Raw genomic sequence first — 18564 nt, 5'->3', positions numbered from 1 at the left:
ATTATTTGGAAAGTGTCAGCAAAGCAGATGTATTATTCAGGGCTCCTACAGTGGGATGGATCAGGAGGTGGTGTGACACTGCACCAGATGCGTTACACAAATATGGGTTGCTTATTGAGCCAAGGTCCTCGTTAGTGTTTTCCCTGGAAAGGAAGTTTAGTCCTTAGACTATGAAAGGTCAAAAAGCATGATAACTGTTAGGTGCTTGAGGTCCTATATAGTAGCAGGAAAAGTCCCACCTGAAGCTGTAGGGTTGCAGGTGCTGTTTTTGATTTGTCCAGTGTGCTATAACTCATGGCCAGCCCGAGAGCAGTAGATCCAGGCTGGGTGTGTAAACAAGGAAATGCCCTGTCCTTCTCCAGATGGTTGGGCGATGAGCACCTTCACAAAGTGCTTTGCAGGAGGTGATGCAGATCCTCTCCATGCTGGACATCCAACAGGCCATGGAGGGTTCTCCATCTTGCACTCAGACTCCAAATACATATCTGACAACTCTGCAAATGTTCACGGTGAGATTAGATAAAGCATGTAGGAATTTGTGTGGAGTGGCCACAATACCGATGGGTAAAGGGGTGATACCTTTCTCATGTACAAATTTGATATTGGAGGGTGCCACTTGGGTGTCACAGATAGTGAGGGGTGTACTTGATCAAGCCAGTAACTTAAAATTAGCTGTTGTTTCTGGTGTTATATTGGATGAGAGGAACTGTTGATACACTGTTGATACACTGTTGATCCCAATACATTTTTTCCTGTGGGAAATTTGACAGAGAGTTAGTTCTATTCCTCTTCTATACTTGAAATCTTAAAGTGTGAAGTGGTATAGTGAGCTGAATGGTTGTAGACCTCCTTCATTCTGTTACTTAGAGTCATGGGAAGGAAACATCTTCCTGAGAAACTCAATTGAAAAAGACCATTTGTCTTGTTTCAGAAATGGTGTAATATTCCTTAGTGATCAAATAACATGGTTTGGCCAGGTGAAACAGTAAAAAAAACCCAGTTATCTTCGTGTTCTATTTCTGCTGTTCTATTATTGATCCAGTTGCTTAGTAGGTCATGCTTCCCTTTTTCAAAGCCTGTTGTTTAAGCAGTTTGAGTTCAACAAGGAGATGAGCAAAACTTGTGGCACATACTGTGATTTAATAATTTATCATGATAAGAGCATACATTTAGAGTCATATCGCTGAGGAAATTTTATTTAAAAAGCAGAGAAGGCACATGGTAGAGTTGGGGAAAACAGTTGTATATTCAGGAGATGTGCAAAACAGCTGAGAATCTGTGTCCAAATGTGATCCAGACTTCTCTTATTTCTCTACTAAATCCAGAGGTTGGAGTTTCTGTTGTCAAACTTGACAAGGTATCTGGTATTCGCTCCAAACCTTTGTGGAGCACGGCTCTAAACTTCATAAGGTTTGTGGCCTTCCCTATATAAACCATAAGCTTGTGGCTTCACAAAAGTGTTTCCCCATCTTCTCTACCTGTTTTTGGGGTTTTTTTGTTTCTGTTTTCAACTTCTTGGCCATCTTCTCGGCCAGCATGGTGGAGCTCCAAGCCTGTGGTGTTACAAACAAACCTTTAGAAAATAAATATTTTAGGCAAGGAAATAAATGCATCTTTTATGTAGGTTTGGAGTTATTTTAGAGGGAGAGAACCGTAAGAACTGTTGTGGTCCTGAGAAAATACATTGATTGTAACTTACTTTTCTTTGATTCTTAATACTGCACTGTTCCTGTACTGTCTTTTATGCATTTCACAAAACTCTTAGTCTGTACTTTGTAAATTGAAGTTGAACCATCTATCTGTGACTGCATAGGAATATTCAGTGCATGTGTGTGTAGATGTACCCGAAGGAGCTATGTCAGGCAGCTTGTGATATTGAAAAATTCATATTTCTGGATTCTTGCATTTAAACTGTAAATATTTTACAGCATTATTCTACTTATGAAATTCAATATTAAAGCTGTATTGAAATCCATACTATCACATAGTAATTCCTTTCTCAGATAAGTTTTGAGAAAGGAAGTGTAGTTTGTAAAGTTGAAAATCAATCTGTGAAAACAATTATGCTAAGAATATCTTCTCACAGCTCACCTTTTGAGAGTTTCCTTCCATGACTTTTGACATGCAGGGTACAGTCTTAACAGGCAGAGATCCTCTTATGTCTGTCTCTTCTGAATGAAGAATTTTTTAAAAAAGATGTATATAGAAAAAGTGATGGTCCTTCTTGAATTTTTTCCTGTCCTTCTGCTCCATGTTGAAAGAAACTGGCTTCTATTTTGTTTGTTGGAAGGATATTGAAAGTATCAAAAATGGCTTTGCTGTTGCCATTCTCCTCCTTAATGGTATTTTGGTATTCTTCTTGCTCTGAAATTTGAAAACCTCTTTCTGTAGGTCCGGTGTGTTTCACTGTGATGTGTCTGCAGCTGTGACCCAGGGTAATGCTTAGGTCTGTCTCCAAGCTGAGAGGCATTTCTGGTGTGGCTGAGCAACAGGGAACTCGAAGGGGCTCTTCTTTCACAGAGCATGAGTCTCAGGAGTCTTGTGTGTACCTGTGTGTGTGTAGTGGCAGAATGGTTTTGCATGTGCTGTGTAACTGTGACTTAAGAATTACAAACTGGTATCATTTTAATGTTGACCCTTACGTAGAAAGTCAAGACTGAGAGGTACTACCAGGTGACTGAAAACACTCAATGGCTGCTTTTTATCTTCTAGGAATTTTGTACTACCTGAGTCAGTTGAGACTTTGCAGTGGTTTCTGAGATAGGAAGTTTTATATTTTGCTGTTACTGATAGGTTGTTTTAATGAGGAAGGTTATTTAGCTCTTCTCATTATTCTTTCTTGTTGAAAGCAAGAAAAAAGGGTAGCCAGAAAGCAAAATAATTCAAGTCCTTTATTCCCCTCATAATGTTTCCAACCAGACCATTTAGAAGTACATTAGTTGCCAAGGAAAATACATGTATCAATAGCCTTACTCAATGTATTTTTAGTACTGAAATTATGAAACTATATTATTCACAGATTAAATCTCATTGCTTGTGGATAATTTATGATTGTAAGCAATACAGTAACAACTGCAGCACTTCTATCATAAGAAACTTATCTAGTATTAATTGCAAATGCATACTACTTGTATTTTGTCAGGCTAGGTAAAAGCATTTTCAAAGCTAACTATCCCAGGAATGGAGTTGGGGAGTTGGACTTAAAAAATGCCTTCTCTGTTTCAAGCTGTATTTGGAAACTGTTAAGAGGAAAAAAAAAAAAGCTTCCCAACCTTCTTCATCCTCTTTCACCATCTCCTCCAGTGTCAGACTTAATGAGGACCTTGTAGTTCAGTTAGAAGTTAGTCTCTTGAAAGGAAAGGAAATGCTGGAATTGCACCTCCTGGGGCATTGCTGCAGAGCGATGTTGAGGACAGACAAACCCCTTTGCTCTCTGCCTGGAGAATAGCAGCACCAGGAGATTTTGCTGGGAAAAGTCACAAAGCTTACTGCTAACAGCAGTATTTTCTACTCCCTGATCTTGTAAAACTAGACTCAATTCATGAGCAGAAACAATTTTTCATGGCAGATTGAAAGTGTGGTAAAGTATAGCCTGTTCTTAGCTTATGGTAGATACAATGCTACAGCTGTTGGTTTGAAGGTAGAGAACTCATGGACTCTGTCATGCTGTCTTACAAGGATGTGAAGCATTTGACACAGTCACACAGATTGTTTCACTGTATCAGCAAAGATTTGAAATATAAAGTAATTTATATGTACACTTTTAAATAGTTACACTTTTTACCACATGGATATCATGTTGAGCTTTCAAGTTTTCACCCAATGTTTTATATACCTCATGCTGTTGTGTGTATGTGTATTTCTAATTTGTCATTAAATTCTGTGACTAAATCAAATTAATATTGTAAATAAAACTTTTTTATTGCAAGATTTTAACTAAATATATAGAGAGGTACTGTTTTCGACAGTAATTTTAGGGGTTTGGGATTTTTTCTCCTTTCAAAAAATTAAAAAGTGAAAGAGATTCAATTATACTTTATATAGTTTAAAATAAACAGTTCAATAGTTTGAGTCAAGGATCATTTGTTATTCTGGGTGACACAAAAATTAGAAGATATCTCACAATATATTTTTGTTTATGTATTTATAAACTGAACTAATGAGATGAAAAAAAATTAGAGGGACAAATCAATTCCATCATACCATTTCTTTCCTGGGTGAAATTTATCAAAGATTTCTTCACCCCCAGACCATTGCTTTAAGTTAAATTGTCACTGACATGCAGGATAACTTTGATTGCTTTATATGTATTTACTTAAGGTGTGTTTGTTTATAGGTTCACCAAAAATCTGTCACCTGACAAGATCAACCTGAGCACGTTAAAGGGGGAAGGTCAGCTGACCAATTTAGAGTTGGATCAAGAGGTACTCCAGAATATGCTGGATCTTCCAACATGGCTGGCTATAAACAAGGTGTTTTGTAATAAAGCATCCATTAGGGTGAGTGTTTTATTGTGCTGGAGAGGTAATTAACCAAATCTTTTTTCTTTTTGTTTTGTCTTTGTAAACTTTCAGGCAACTTTGTATTACTAGGAAATTGTGATAAGTGCTTGATAGAATTTTAAAGAACAACGAAGATTTTATCAGCAGTAATTTCTTCCTTATTTTTGTTTCTCATGTGATGACATAAAATATGTCTGAAAATAATGAAAATAAGAGTGATTGTTTTAATTTTTTTTCCTTACTGAGTAGAATTCATTCCTGCATGTTTTGAAAATGTGGTAGAAGTAAAAGTTTGTATTTGTCTGTGGTACTTAGTCTGTCATCATTATTTATTATTCTCTTTTTTGTGTGTTCTCTCTTTACTCCTCTTCATTTATTGCTTTCCCTCTTGCTCTGTTCCTGTTTCCAAAAACACCTTTTGGAGGGATTCTGATCTCTGTGGGAAATATGGGAAAACACAGTGAATTAAGTAGATATTGCATTTTTTGGTCATTGTGGCTGCTAATAATTGAAACAATGTGTATCATCTGTACCACATTGTACAAACATGGGATTTAGAAATGAAGTATGGGCTTGTTCTTGACTGAAGTTACAATTTGGTCAAACATTAACACCTCCTTAGTCTTTTGGTGGGGTTTGTTTATGGTTTTTTTGGTGTTCTTTCTTTGATTTTTTTTCCCCCACTATGGGAGATTGTCCTGATTTTCTAAATGCAGTGAACTTGATGTTTTGTTGCAGGCATCCAATTAGTTGTAGGTCAACAAAGGAAATGTACATTTTCTTTCCTTTTAAAGGAAATAATGTGTAAGGCTGTGATGATTTTTCTGATGCTTGTCAACTTGCTGTTAAAGACACAGATTCTACTTTATTCCTCTGTTTTTCTACTCAGTGATAAATAGATTTTGAAGTTCAAACTTTTAACACCTAGTGTGCATAAAGTTACCACATAGTATGTTCAGATTAACTTAATATTTTGAAAGTAATATTATGCTGAGTTCAGAAGCTAGAAATATAATTTGTATGCTTAGAACACAATCTGCGTGATTTCTTTTACTGTATTTTTAATATTTAATTTGCTTTAGAGTAGTGTTTTCTCTTGCAGATACCATGGACAAAATTGAAAACACATCCCATCTCTTTGGTGAGTTCTAAAATAAACTCTGAAATGTATTGTGTGTAGCAGAATCTATATAAAATATTTTTATAGTTCTCTTCATATGATTCTGGAAATAACTGAAACATTAACAGGCCTTTACTAAGTGTCCTCTGAGTAGAAGCAGATCAAGGCAAAATGCCTTAATGTTTTCCTTGGTAGGTTTATTTTCTTAATCTGTGGCTTCAGTGTAATCACTGTAATGTTTGACCGTTAGCTTGCTTCTGTCATGTTTTTAGTCATTGCATGTTCATTTGGGTTTACCTGAAGGGTAGTTATTTGTCCAAGTCACCCCTTCTACAAGTTCTGGCCTTTCTTTTGGAGTGGTCTTTTCTGGGACTTTTCAGTTCTACATCTGTGCTTTACATAGTGATCTCAGGTATAGCAGGTTTGACACACAGAGCATTTATAGGGTTTTTGTAACCACCTAAGATTCAGCCTGGATATAAATAGAAGGTAAAATGTGTAAATAGGACTCAACAACAATTAGAAGTCACATTAACGCTCGCATTTGTTTTCCTTTGTTCTTTATTTTTAAATAGACTAACAAATGTGGTAGCACCAGAAGTAATGTATTTGATGATGAGTAAACTTTCTCAATTGCATTTGCTTAAGAGAGAATATTCCTTTGGCTGTCATGTTTCCTAGTCTTGCAGTGAATGTGCTTGTAATTCCTTCATTCTGAATCAGACTTGGGAAAGACATGTTGTTTTAAATAATTGATGCATTTGCTAGTGACCCAGTTGGAATGTACTTATGTCTGTACTGCTTCTTCCTGACACCCAGAACTTGAAGCCTGGTAATGCCGAGGTGGGATGATTCAACCTCTTGGCTGTGAGATGCAACTGCCAAATTAGGAAATGGGTTTAAACTGTGCTATTCTTAAACATGACACACTTTGACCTGTGGTAGCAAGGCACTGTTTGGTTTGCTCCTGTTGAACTTAAGTGAGCACTCTTTGAGGCTAAGATAACTTTCAAGGTAACCTTTTTTACATAAAGGTGTCCTTGAACAAGTGCATGAAATATGTAACAAAAGTTCACTATTCAATGGTAGGTTGTACAACAGCCTTTTTGATTTCTAAAGGAAAATTAATTCAGTGGCACAAGTGCCAAATCTCAGCCCTTCATTACATCACTGAACTTCTGGTATTTTGGCAGGGATGGGGAGAGGGGATATTTTTGCTGCTGAGAGTTGACTTAAGTTGGAATAGCATCCTCTGATAGCACAGCTTACTGGATAACTAGAACCCACTTGTCTAGCCAAAGGGACTTTCACTGAGCTGAGTTGCCCTTTGTGAGAATCAGTCTGTTGACATAGTGGCACATACTGTTTGTTCATGACCCAGTTCTGGTTTTATATGGTAAACAGGATAGTTTTGAGGAGTGATTTTGGGCCCAAAGGATGATCTGCAGCAGTTTTTATTCTATCCAAGTACAGAAGTTGCCAGTAAAAAAAGACATAGATCTGCATCCAGGCAGTCTTCGTTAGCTCTTTTTTATATTGTGCAATCTCCTTGAATCCATGTCCTACTGTTCTGTACACTAGTCATGTAGTAAAGGGAATTTTTAAAAGAGTGGTCAAACATCCAAAACTGTTAGGATAACTGGGAGAAATCTTGGCTTCCCCCCACCATCCTCAAACTAAGGGATTGGGTTTTTCTTGTTTTTTTTTCTCTGTTGTTTCCAAAGAAAGATAATCATTGAGATAGCTAAAAAAATAATACTAAAACGTCCAAATTTACTCTTAACAGCTATTGCTTCCCTTTAAGCATCAAAATACAGTGAAGTATAAATAAATCCAGACTAGACACTTCATGAATTTTTTGGTTGCAGTCAGGTTTTCATGGATAAGAGTAGCATAGAAAAATGTTGAGCAAGCAGATTATGACAATATGCATGATTAACACAATATGATAATAATCTAGTAGCTAAAGCAGGTTGAATAATGAAAAATCTAAAATTGAGGACAAAGGGGTTTTTGGTATTTGTCTGACCTAAGAGCATAAATGGGGGAATTCAGAAGGGATGGTAGAAAGTTACAATGAGACAGGGAAAAAAATCTTATCTGCTGTGCTTTGAATCAGCTTGCATTAAGTATTAAGTATTTCTTTGAAAGAACAGCCATATAGAAAGAAAATTCAGATAACTACACATTAAAGCATGTCCATTTTGAAATGCGATTTTTGAAAATTTATGTGTTGGATAAACAATATTCAGGGATCAAGAATTTAATGATGCAATACTGAACGGGGGATGTGTGTGAGAACTCACAAAATTAAAAGCACGAGTAAAAGTTTAAAAAAGATAATTCTAGTGTGTTACAAAAGTTTGTGGAAAAATTGACATGGTAGGAAATGTTTTATGTATACTTCAGAAAAAGTTCTCAAGTGACCTTTTCTCGTTTGGATTTTGGTTCTTCATATGTCATCTATTTACTTTGTTACCTATAAGGTCTCAATTTTGGGTTTTTTTGTTTGTTTGTTCTGTTTTTCAAGTCCTTGGATAAAGTTGTAATGGAAATGAGCACATGTGAAGAGCCACGTGCTCCTAATGGACCCTCTCCTATAGCAACTGCATCTGGGCAGAGGTCAGTGATGGTACTTACATGTAATTGCTTTGGCATTATATAAAATAGATTGACTGCAAATTTTCAGAAGTATATAGTGTTGCAGCCTGCCATTCCCATCTCCTCCAAAATTTTATTTTATAATGCTTGTGTGTGAAATAGTGTAGTGATATTAGAGCAATCCAGACCCAAGCCTGGAGAGAAGATGTGAACTAGACATAGAGCTTACAAGGTACATTTCATAGGGGTGCAACTGCTATGTCAAATATTTACTGAGTTTAATTGATACTAACTTTTTAAAAAAATCATTGTTATCTTGCCTTCATCCATTTTGGAAAATACATCTAAAGTTCATGTGGGTTTTAAAAACTTTTGTTTTCTATTTGTTTTGTCTAAAGAGTTTTAAGGGTTGTTTGTTAGTGCAGTATTTTACAGTTTTATTTCCTTAATTGTATCTGCTGATTTTTACTGAGAGATTTCATGCACACTGTGTAGCCCAAAACTTAACCAATTTGGTGGGACAATACAACATTACATCAGTGATTTTTGTCTTTCTACACCCCAATAATTTCCTTTACATGGACTCAAAACATTTTTCTTTGGTCACAGGGACCTATATACAGAGAAATAAATTTATGATACAGTATTTTTTCTTGTGGTAACTTCTATGCAATGTGTAGAGGTAGTCCACAGGCCTCTGTGTCTCCTAAAGTACAGCTTGAAAACCATGGCCATAGAGATTTTGTGTAGAATAAAAGTTGAAAAAGGAATGACAAATCACACAAGTTTTTTTTTTTATTTAAACAAGCAGAAAAAAATCCAAGAAAACAGAAGTGCAGAAATTTTTAGATGTTAAAATAATATTTAATATTCAATTGTCCATGCACTTATCTAAAACATTCAGAACATATAAGATTTTAATTTTAAAATTATTTGCAACAGTTCAATCTTTTTCATACTGGAATGCATGTTAATTTGCTGTAGAATTTAAACCACCATTTAGGATGCCTTTCTTTATAGAACGAAATAATGCAAATACTTTATACTATTTTGAATATCTGAAAGTTATTATTTTTAATGGTCAAAATAATTTGGCTTATAGACAAAAATACTAACCGGACTGGAATTGTCAAGTAATTAATTTTACATGAATCACTCCTTATGTATGCATAAAGAAGAGTAAGCTTTCTGCATAATGTTGTAGACTGCTTTTTTAATGTATGTATGATAACATATAATACATCCATCCATGTAATCTAACATCAGAGGATTGTATTAACTGTTATACTTTGTGTAGATTTATCTTGGTCAAATATATATTATGATGAAGATGAAGATCACAGAGGGAAAATTATTGTAAACTACATCAAGTATATTGAGCAAAAGTTGCTAACTTTAGAATACATTAGTAATTTCATTTATTTTAACATCTGTTTCGTAATTTATTTAACCTATTTAATTTTGTGCCCTTTCACTCGGTTTATATTTAATATGTTGGCATTTCACTTTTTAGTGAATATGGCTTTGCTGAAAAAGTGGTAGAAGGCATTTCAGTTTCTGTGAACTCCATTATAATAAGGATTGGTGCAAAAGCCTTTAATGCTTCATTTGAACTTTCCCAGCTGAGAATATATAGTGTAAATGCAAACTGGGAACATGCTGACCTTAGATTTACCAGAATACAAGAAGCTCAACGTGGAGAGGTAAATAATACCTTTTACTAACTTTTTTCCCTTATTTTTGTGGTAAAGGAGGAAGTTGAATTGCAACCTTTTACGGGGTAGAGAACATGCCATTACTGGGAATGGAGACATTCTGTGCTCAGTAATTTCAGTTGTCCTTTAGGAGCACAAATATGTAAAAATGGTGGATGTGAGTCAGATCAAAGAGCCAGTGTGGATGCTTAGGCAAGAACAAAGACTGGGGCAAGCAGGTGCATGGTTTCCCTCCTGCATTCTCCAAGTGAATGACTATTCTAAAATGCAAACTGAGCCAGACTTGAAGAGTACTGAAAGTGCAAAGAACAGTATATTAAATATGGAAAGATAAGAAGTTGTGCTGGTTTTGTTATTGTTGTTATTAGTAGTAGTAGTAATAATGATAACAACAACAGCATCAGGAATTATATTTTAAAAGTTTTATCTGGTTATTTATTTGCTTGTGAGGGTTTGCCTGATAAGGATTTTCTTTTTCTAAAGCAGTTCTAAATGAAATTTAGTCAAGTTCTTCTGCAATTATTTTTTGGAATACGTAAATAATATGTATGTATAATAAAGTAATAGCAGTAAAGTGTATATGTTTCTGCTGTCCCTGAGAATAGCACATGGAAGTGCTAGTTTGTTGTACATCGTCCATTTGCCTTCTCCCAGCTAACCAAAGTTAAATGTATACTGAGTGCAGGGTTGATTCTAAATATTGTATTCAAGGAGACTTGTTTTAGCATCATACATCTGGCCAGCTTTCTCCAGTGAGTACTACTGGAGTAAGTAGTTGATTGGTAGTACTACAGCTACCAATCAACTGGTAGTTGATTTTTATGTAGGGAAAGAAACCCCAAGAGAATATCAGTTGAAAATACCACAAAAGTAAGAAGCTGAAAACTATTTTTCTGACAGTCTTCCTTTTCTGCAGCTTTTATGTATGCTTATGCTCCCATGTTAATGAAGTCTGAATGGGAAGAATTAAAGTTTGACTGGATGAAGTTTTGTATTGGCAGATTTTTTGATTTTGTGGTTTTTAGGAAGAATTTGATTCTGAACTCTTGACCTCTACACAACAGAGCTTTCCTTGGGAGAGTGTTCCTTTCCTATCCAATTATTACCAGAAACAAATTTCTAGATATTACAGTGAATGATTTGTTAGCAGCAAATTGCATGAAAAGGTGAAAAACCAAAACCAGTGCTGTACTTTGAAGATAACATATGCTGAACCATATATTTAGGGCATAATCATTTAGCTTTGCACTGTTGCTACATTCTTAATATAATAAGCAATCTCCTTAAAATACTTTTAGAAGCTTTTTATCACACTGCATCTCCTGTATGAGGAGGAAACGTACTCTGCTTTTCCGCAAAAAGTGTTTCAGGATGCTTTGCACTGCACTTTTCATCTTGCTCACTTGATGGAGTGTACCTCCTTTCCAGACACACTAGGTATGTTTTACTTAAGTCTCTGCATATCTTCTCAGGACATATAAGGCTGTAAGGTTTTCAAATTGACAAGAGGAGAATAATACGTAAGAATAAGTCATATACCAAACAAATTCTTCTGTCTTGCTCTACTCATGGCTGGTCCTTGTTTCTTCAGAGAGTAATCATAGAATCATGGAATCATTAAGATTGGAAAAGACCTGCAAGATCATAGAGTCCAACTTCTGACCAAACGTCACCATGCCCACTAAACCATAGCGCTAAGTGCTGTGCCCAGCCATTTCATGAAACTCTCTAGGGATGGTAACTCTAACACTTCCCTAGGCAGCCCATTCCAATGGTTAACCACCCTTCTAGTGAATAAATTATTCCTTATGTCCCTTCCTTAACCTCCCCTGATGCAGCTTGAGGCCATTTACTCTTGTCCTGTTGCTAGTTTTGTCTCCTGCCTGGGAGAAGAAATCAACCCCCACCTTTGTGCAATCTCCCCTCAAGCAGTTCTAGGGAGCCATAAGGTCACTTCTGAGCCTTCTTTTCTCCAGGTTAAACATGCCTATCTCCCTCAGATGCTTCTCATAAGACTTGTGCTCCAGACCCTTTACCTTCTCTGGGCATGCTTCAGCCATCTCTGTGTCTGTGCTGAAGTGAGGGGCCCAGCATTGAGCAGTCACTCTGCCCCCAGCCTGTGGTGTTGCCTGTGGTTGTTGTGACCCAGGTGCAGGACCTGGCACCTGCCTTGTTGAACATCATAAAATTGCCCTTGGCTCATCAATCCAAACTGTCCAGATCCCTCTTCAGCACCTTCCTACCCTCCAGCAGATCAACCCTTTCCCAGCTTAGTGTTATCTGTAAACTTACGGAGGGAACTTGATCCCATCACCCAAATCATGCAGAAAGGAGTTTTAGGTAAACTAGAATTACTAGTTTTTTCATTGATGTCCCGTTCATTTGATGTTCTCCATGATGTTCCTGCTGGACAGTCATTCATTTTTCCATATTTGATTTTCAGTGTCCAGCTGTACTTGATGTTCTTGTGTCATCATTATTGTAACATTTGCTTGCTGTATCTTCTAGAGATCCGTGTAGTAGATTCAGAGCTTGTGGGGTCTGCAGTGTGCTCAATGTTTAACTTTCTCTTTTAATTGAAATAAAACACTCCAAAAAACCCTCTCCTCTCCTGTAGCTTTGCTTCCTCCCCTGCCCTCTTCTTATTTAACATTTTGGAAGTAAACTAAACAATCATATTTTTTCCTCTCCCAAAAGCAGCCTAGTATGCAATAGTTGTGACCTTTATTTTCTTCTGAATATTTTAAACGCTGCTTGTTACCTCAGCCTGCTTGGAAGTAGCTTAATGTTTCTTTGGCAAGCAGGGTGAGGGCTTCCTGACACCTTTAGGTGGAATAACAAGGGAGTTGTATTTGTTCTATCTATATGGCTCATGTGAGTTTTTGTGTACAGATGTACAGATGTATACATACACATGCACAGGGCTAGGTGCAAGTAACTGTCATATTGCATCAAGGTGTTTTTCTCTTTTTTCTGTCTTTAAAGGTTTTGACTTTTAAAGAAATCAACTGGCAAATGATCAGAATAGAAGCTGATGCAATCCAGAGTTCTAAGCATGAAATAATGAGTGCTCCAGTTCGACTGATTACTAACCAATCAAAAATAAGGGTCACGCTTAAAAGAAGGGTAAACTTGAAAAGTTTGAAGTCTTATTTTATTTTTAAATTTGTAATTCATGCTCTTAATGCATACATGTACATAGTAAAGATTTTAAATTTAAACCATATTGAATGTGGAATTCCCTGAACTAAATTTATAGTAACATGTAACTGGTAAGACTGTAGAGTTTACAAGAAATACTGCAGGCAGGTTTTGAAAATGAAGACCATATGTAGGTCCCATTAATAAAATGGTTTGATCTGCAGAGCTTTGTTTATGATGATGCTCATTGTTTTATCTCTCTAGATTCTGGTAATATTTACACTACTTACATTTAGAGAAATGCAGCAGTTTAATATCTGATGCATACCAACTACATAGAGTGAAGCATAAATATACAGTGTCTTAGATACTTCTTAATTAGTAAGAGGAATAAGAGTTTAAAAAATAATGTTTGTTATTGTTTTTTGCATGAAACTTTTCTTTACCCCAGGTATTTAATATAAGAAATATAAGTACTTAGTTCAACTTCTTTAAATTTTTATTTTACAGTTAAAAGACTGTAATGTTGTGGCATCCAAATTGGTTCTGATTCTGGATGATTTGCTGTGGGTTTTGACTGATTCCCAATTGAAAGCCATGGTGCAGTATGCCAAATCTCTTAGTGAAGCCATAGAGAAATCAGCAGAACAGAGGAAAAGCTTGGCTTCTGAAACAGCCCAGGTATGAGAATTGATTGTCTCACTGTATCATTATCAGGTGTTCTACAGTAAAACACAGTGTAGTCAGTTGTGTTAATTTATTTTAGAGAATGTTCAGTTACTCATTTTCATTCAGCTGTATATCTTAAATTATACTGGGAATTAATTATAGTTTAAAATGGTCTTTACTTTGCAAGATTTTGTGTATTGATGTTAACTGCAGAAAATAAAAGTAGTTCTATTTCTTTATCCATATACAGAGTGTTTAGACTTCTATATTTACTTAACTCTTTATTGACTGTTTAGTAAATTTGTTCTCCAAATATTTTATGGTTATGAATGTAAATAATTAAGACACATCAAAGTAACCTTAATGTGGGTAGATGTGCTTACTATAATAATTTAAAGTACTTGTCCAGTTTGTTCTCATGGTTCTGAAAAATTAGCTTTTATTAAGAGCTAACCTTCATGCAGCTCTTGTTGGAATATATAGTGAAAACCAATTCTACTTTAAGTATATTTCTGCTGGCATATCTGTGCTATTGATGCTGCATGTAAATCTTGGTGTTCTTCAGCACATAGAGCAGGCTAGACCAGCTGGGCTTTGTGAGTATTGAGGGGAGGCACCTCTTCTTGTCTATGAAGAAGCAAGACAAATACACTGATAGAAGAGAAATGCTATAAAATAAAACATGATTGATTACTGAGTACAGTCAGTTGTAGAGAATCTCTTAGAGTAAAGCTAGTGTATTGTAACAGAGAGTTTGGTTCTTTAGCTGGCCCTGATGTGAAGCTTTAGCAACAGCAATGTAATAGTTTCCTCCTCTTGAGGAGGGAGCTTCTGATTCTTCAGTGCCCTGTACTTGCTCTCACCTGTTCTCTGACACTGACTTACGTTTGACCCTATCGTGATGAAGCTTGAGGAACTAAATTAGCTGAAAGGATCCCACTGTTGGTTTAGTTCCCTGAACAGCTTGCAACAAAAGCTAGAAAAATACCAGTGCTGTGAGTGACAGGGGTGTGAGGAATGGGGAGAATGGGGGGTGCCCTGGCAGTGCAGTACAGTGCACATCGCCATTAGCTCAACTTAGCTTTATTCTAAAACACTAAACTTAAATCTCAGTAATGATCTAAGGGGGAATGCATGTCATGCAGATTTTTCCTTGTTTCAAATGCCTGTTTTGTGTAAGGAGACAGATACTTATGCTTGAAAGAAACAATAAGCATTATAAATTTATGTGATTGACTAAATATTTTTCCAGAGCTCTGCCCCTGCACCCAGCTCCCAGCAGGTGAAAGCGCACCAGACACCAGCAGCACCTGATCAAAACGATGCAATAGTAAAATTGTTTAATGATTTTGATGTTAAGGAAACTTCTTATCACTTAGTAATTTCCCACTTGGACCTACATATATGTGATGATATCCATTCTAAAGAAAAAGGTAATTTTTTATTTCTTTTAAGTTGCATGTCTATGAATCATAATCATCTTCAGGGGAGGCATTTTGAGGAATACAATAATGAGAAAATAATAAAACAATAAAGTCAAGAGACTTTAGTTTAGAGGAATAGTTAGAATTGTCTCCAGTGTCTATGGACTCATGTAAAGCTATTTAGGTGGCTCTGTTAGGACAGCATTTCATTAATAAATGTAATTATTTTAGAATAAGTGCAAAATCTAAGAATGCTAGTAGCTTCTGTGCTTTTCCTGTCTTCTAGGAACTTTTATAAGTTAACTGGGTTATGAAGAATGCACTGGCAACATTTTTGTGGCTTGAAGGGGTCACTATACAATCTGTTTCTTTAATACTCTTATAAATGCAAACTAATAAAAGAGCAGTCCTCTTTGTGTTACTAATTAAGACAATTTTTATGGTCTGCAGCACATGGAAAGAATGGAATAAGTGTCCCGTGACCTTAAAATTTTGTGTGCAAATCTTGTACTTCTTTTTTTAACAAAAACCTATTGCAGGTAGTCACATTTAGAATCAGGAAAAAAGGAAGACAAATAAGGGCATTTTTGCATGTCTTTCAAAAGTGATCATAGGGAGTGAGATATTACTGTATATCTAGTCACTGAAAAATTAATGAAAACATACAAGGTCTGCTGAAGAAGAATATTAAAAACATAGGGTTTAACAAAAATGCATTTCCTTGGTTAGGAAAGACACTTTGAGAACAGCAGAGCATAAGGTTCACTGGCTGGAGACGTATTTCCTTACATGCAGTGCATCTACTGTGGTTGGAATTTATCACTCCTAGTGAAATCTTTTTATTGGTCCTTTACTTTTTGAGTTTAAATTCAACAGTGGAAAAAGTCAGAAGAGAAGATTCTCAGAAGACCCCTTCACTGCAATATTTGTCAAATAAAATTATATTATATAGTATTCTTGAAAGTAAATGTTGACTTCAAAGACTGATCATAATCATATATTCAGTGTAAAAAAATTGTTTCAGAAAAACTGCAGTAATGTGTTTTCAAGATGTTGTCTTTTTAGTAGCATTGAAAACAGCATGCAATTTGTAAGAAGTGACTGAGTACAGAAAGAAGTGGCTGAGTACAGAATTCTCTGTAAACTGATCTTTAGAAACCAGTAAAGACTATCTGAATGAAAATTTTGAGGGAAGATAATGAGGTTGTAAGGAGAGACAGTAAAGGGAAGAAAGTAGGTGTTAGGTGTTTAAAGGATTACAGCAGCATGAGAACTAACATGCTAAATGCAATGTCTGCAGAGCCAAGCACTGTTTTGTTTTACAGACCCAAACAGACGTGTTACAGGAGGGGCCATGCAGCTTTCCTTCAGCTATTTAACAGTGGACTATTATCCATTTCACAAAGCAGGTATGAAAGCAAGCGTTTTATGAATTACCTGTGACTGTGACTGTCATGTCTGAAAGCTAAAAAAAATTGTGCATACACATATACAGCTTGGATAATCATGCTCAAACCATTTGAAATGCACCTTTTTACTTCCTTCTATATACAAAAACAAGCTACAAAAGCCTCAATCTGGGAACCAATTTAATTTCTGTGAAGGAGCTGTTTTAGGCCAAATGCTTTTCACTGTTTTGTTTGGTCAACAAAACAGTGTTTACACATTTCTGACATGAAGAGAATAGAGAATTTTGTGTTGGCAGAGACAGGCAGTATTGCATATTGAGAATTCAGTAACTGGATATTAGCAAGAATCAATCTGTTAGTTTTTTTCATATATAAAACATTATCATTTTATGTCCATTTCCAATCAGTGTTTTGCTTTTTACATTATTTTGCTGAACAGGAACCTCAGTGTGTAGAGGCTTATGTAGCCTTTTGTTAAGCAATGTTATTTAAAAAATGTTAGCAATTTCAAAAGAAGTGTTTCTTAAAAAATATTTATGAGAAAAGTGTTTCTAATAAATAATTTCTAGTAGAAATCTAAAAATTTTAAAAGAGGATACATTACAGAGCATGTGACAACAAAACAGGGTCTGATCATCTTCCTAATCAGATGGTCTGGAGCAGAAATCCACATCATCATTCATGTTAGTCTGTCCTCTACTCCCAAACTGTAAACACTCAGTTGCCTGCTGATCCATCCCAAGGCTGAGCTCCATCTGTTCCCACTGGTCTTGCCCTGCCTGCCCTCTTGTGCTCCCCAAATACCCTGTTCATCCCCTGCAGCATTTCAGTTGTGTGTGCCGTCTTGTCACGTGTCTGTGATCCTAATGAGATCACTGCCATGCAACTGCATACAGGGGTGTGGTTGCCCTGCTCCCACGTGCTGCTGCATGTGTTAGTGTTCATGTACTTCAGAGAGGCAGTTGCCCAAACTGGCTTCCCAGAAGGGGTGTTAGAGCTTTCCCTATGGTGTTGCTAACAGAGTTCTGTAGGTCCTTCAGAGTCTGTGTACATGTGCTTGGAGTAACCCCATGCTGCTAGCCGTTTTGGAGAATCTAAAACACTGAAGCCAGTGTCATGGGCTTCAGTCTAATGCATCTTCGTCCTTTTGTTCCCTCTCTGTTTTTTTCCCTGTTCCTTTATCTTCTTTCTTAGCTATAAAAATGATAAAACCGACAAAGATAACTGTGAAGAAAGGTGGGGAAAAATGTCATTTCTTGTGATAGGCGCCAGCCTAAAAGTTTATTTAATGCTGCAATATTTGCATTTAGGCTTAAAATCACTTTTTTTTTTCAAAATAATTTTCCTATTTTAATAGCAAACATATTTGCTTATCCCCAGTATAAGTATCCAAAACTCATTAAATCCTAAATGAAGTAAGTTTTCACATGGTAGTATTTAAAGAGTGATGTACCAACTGATAGAAGTTATTTGCTATTGCATCCTTATTATTGAACAGGTTAGTAGAATGTCTTTACAGGGACTACTTGAAGATATCACGACCTCCTTTAGGGGTTTGAGTGCTTGACCAACAGAAACATGTTGGAATTGAAAGCAGGAACAAAAGAATTTCCAGTGGGATTGATTTTTAAGGCTGTGTGTACTGCAGCACTTCTTGAACTTACCTTGTTGTTTGTGTGCCATAAAGGTGCTAGAGAACCAAGACAAAAAGAATACATTTCTGGAAAGGGACCAGGAACTTCTTAGGACACAGTTCTGGCAGGAAAGATAAGCTTGGAAAAAGTGAGCATGAGAACATCGTTCTGTTACTGCTCTCACTTTTTTTTTTTCAATTGAACATTTTTTTGCATGTTCTCACATATGACATTAATGTGTCGTAAGATTTCTCTGAACTGAAAATACTCAATGATGTTTTGAGTGTTAGTGGTGTTATAAGGCAGCTGGCAATGCTGTATTCTGAGTGATTTCGTGAAGTGCTGAGAC

At 36.1% G+C, this 18564-nt stretch overlaps 1 protein-coding gene across 4 annotated transcripts in view; it reads left to right on the top strand.

Annotated features, from left to right (window-relative positions):
* Positions 1 to 18564, top strand: part of UHRF1BP1L (UHRF1 binding protein 1 like) — a 47380-nt gene that overhangs the window by 8810 nt on the left and 20006 nt on the right. For 3 of the 4 annotated variants that reach the window (XM_038154001.1, XM_038154002.1, XM_038154004.1), the window contains 8 exons: positions 4337 to 4499; positions 5605 to 5643; positions 8153 to 8244; positions 9737 to 9926; positions 12924 to 13064; positions 13590 to 13760; positions 15001 to 15181; positions 16498 to 16581. In XM_038154001.1, coding sequence (XP_038009929.1) covers positions 4337 to 4499; positions 5605 to 5643; positions 8153 to 8244; positions 9737 to 9926; positions 12924 to 13064; positions 13590 to 13760; positions 15001 to 15181; positions 16498 to 16581 — 1061 coding nt within the window. Of the gene's footprint in view, positions 1 to 4336; positions 4500 to 5584; positions 5644 to 8152; positions 8245 to 9736; positions 9927 to 12923; positions 13065 to 13589; positions 13761 to 15000; positions 15182 to 16497; positions 16582 to 18564 lie in introns of those variants that run through there. The other variant, XM_038154003.1, reaches the window with a different exon arrangement.

The sequence above is a fragment of the Motacilla alba genome, chromosome 1A, assembly GCF_015832195.1.
Source record: "Motacilla alba alba isolate MOTALB_02 chromosome 1A, Motacilla_alba_V1.0_pri, whole genome shotgun sequence".
NCBI lineage: Eukaryota > Metazoa > Chordata > Aves > Passeriformes > Motacillidae > Motacilla > Motacilla alba.
Note: the sequence above shows the minus strand (reverse complement) of the source record. Positions and strands in the feature narration are given on the sequence as shown.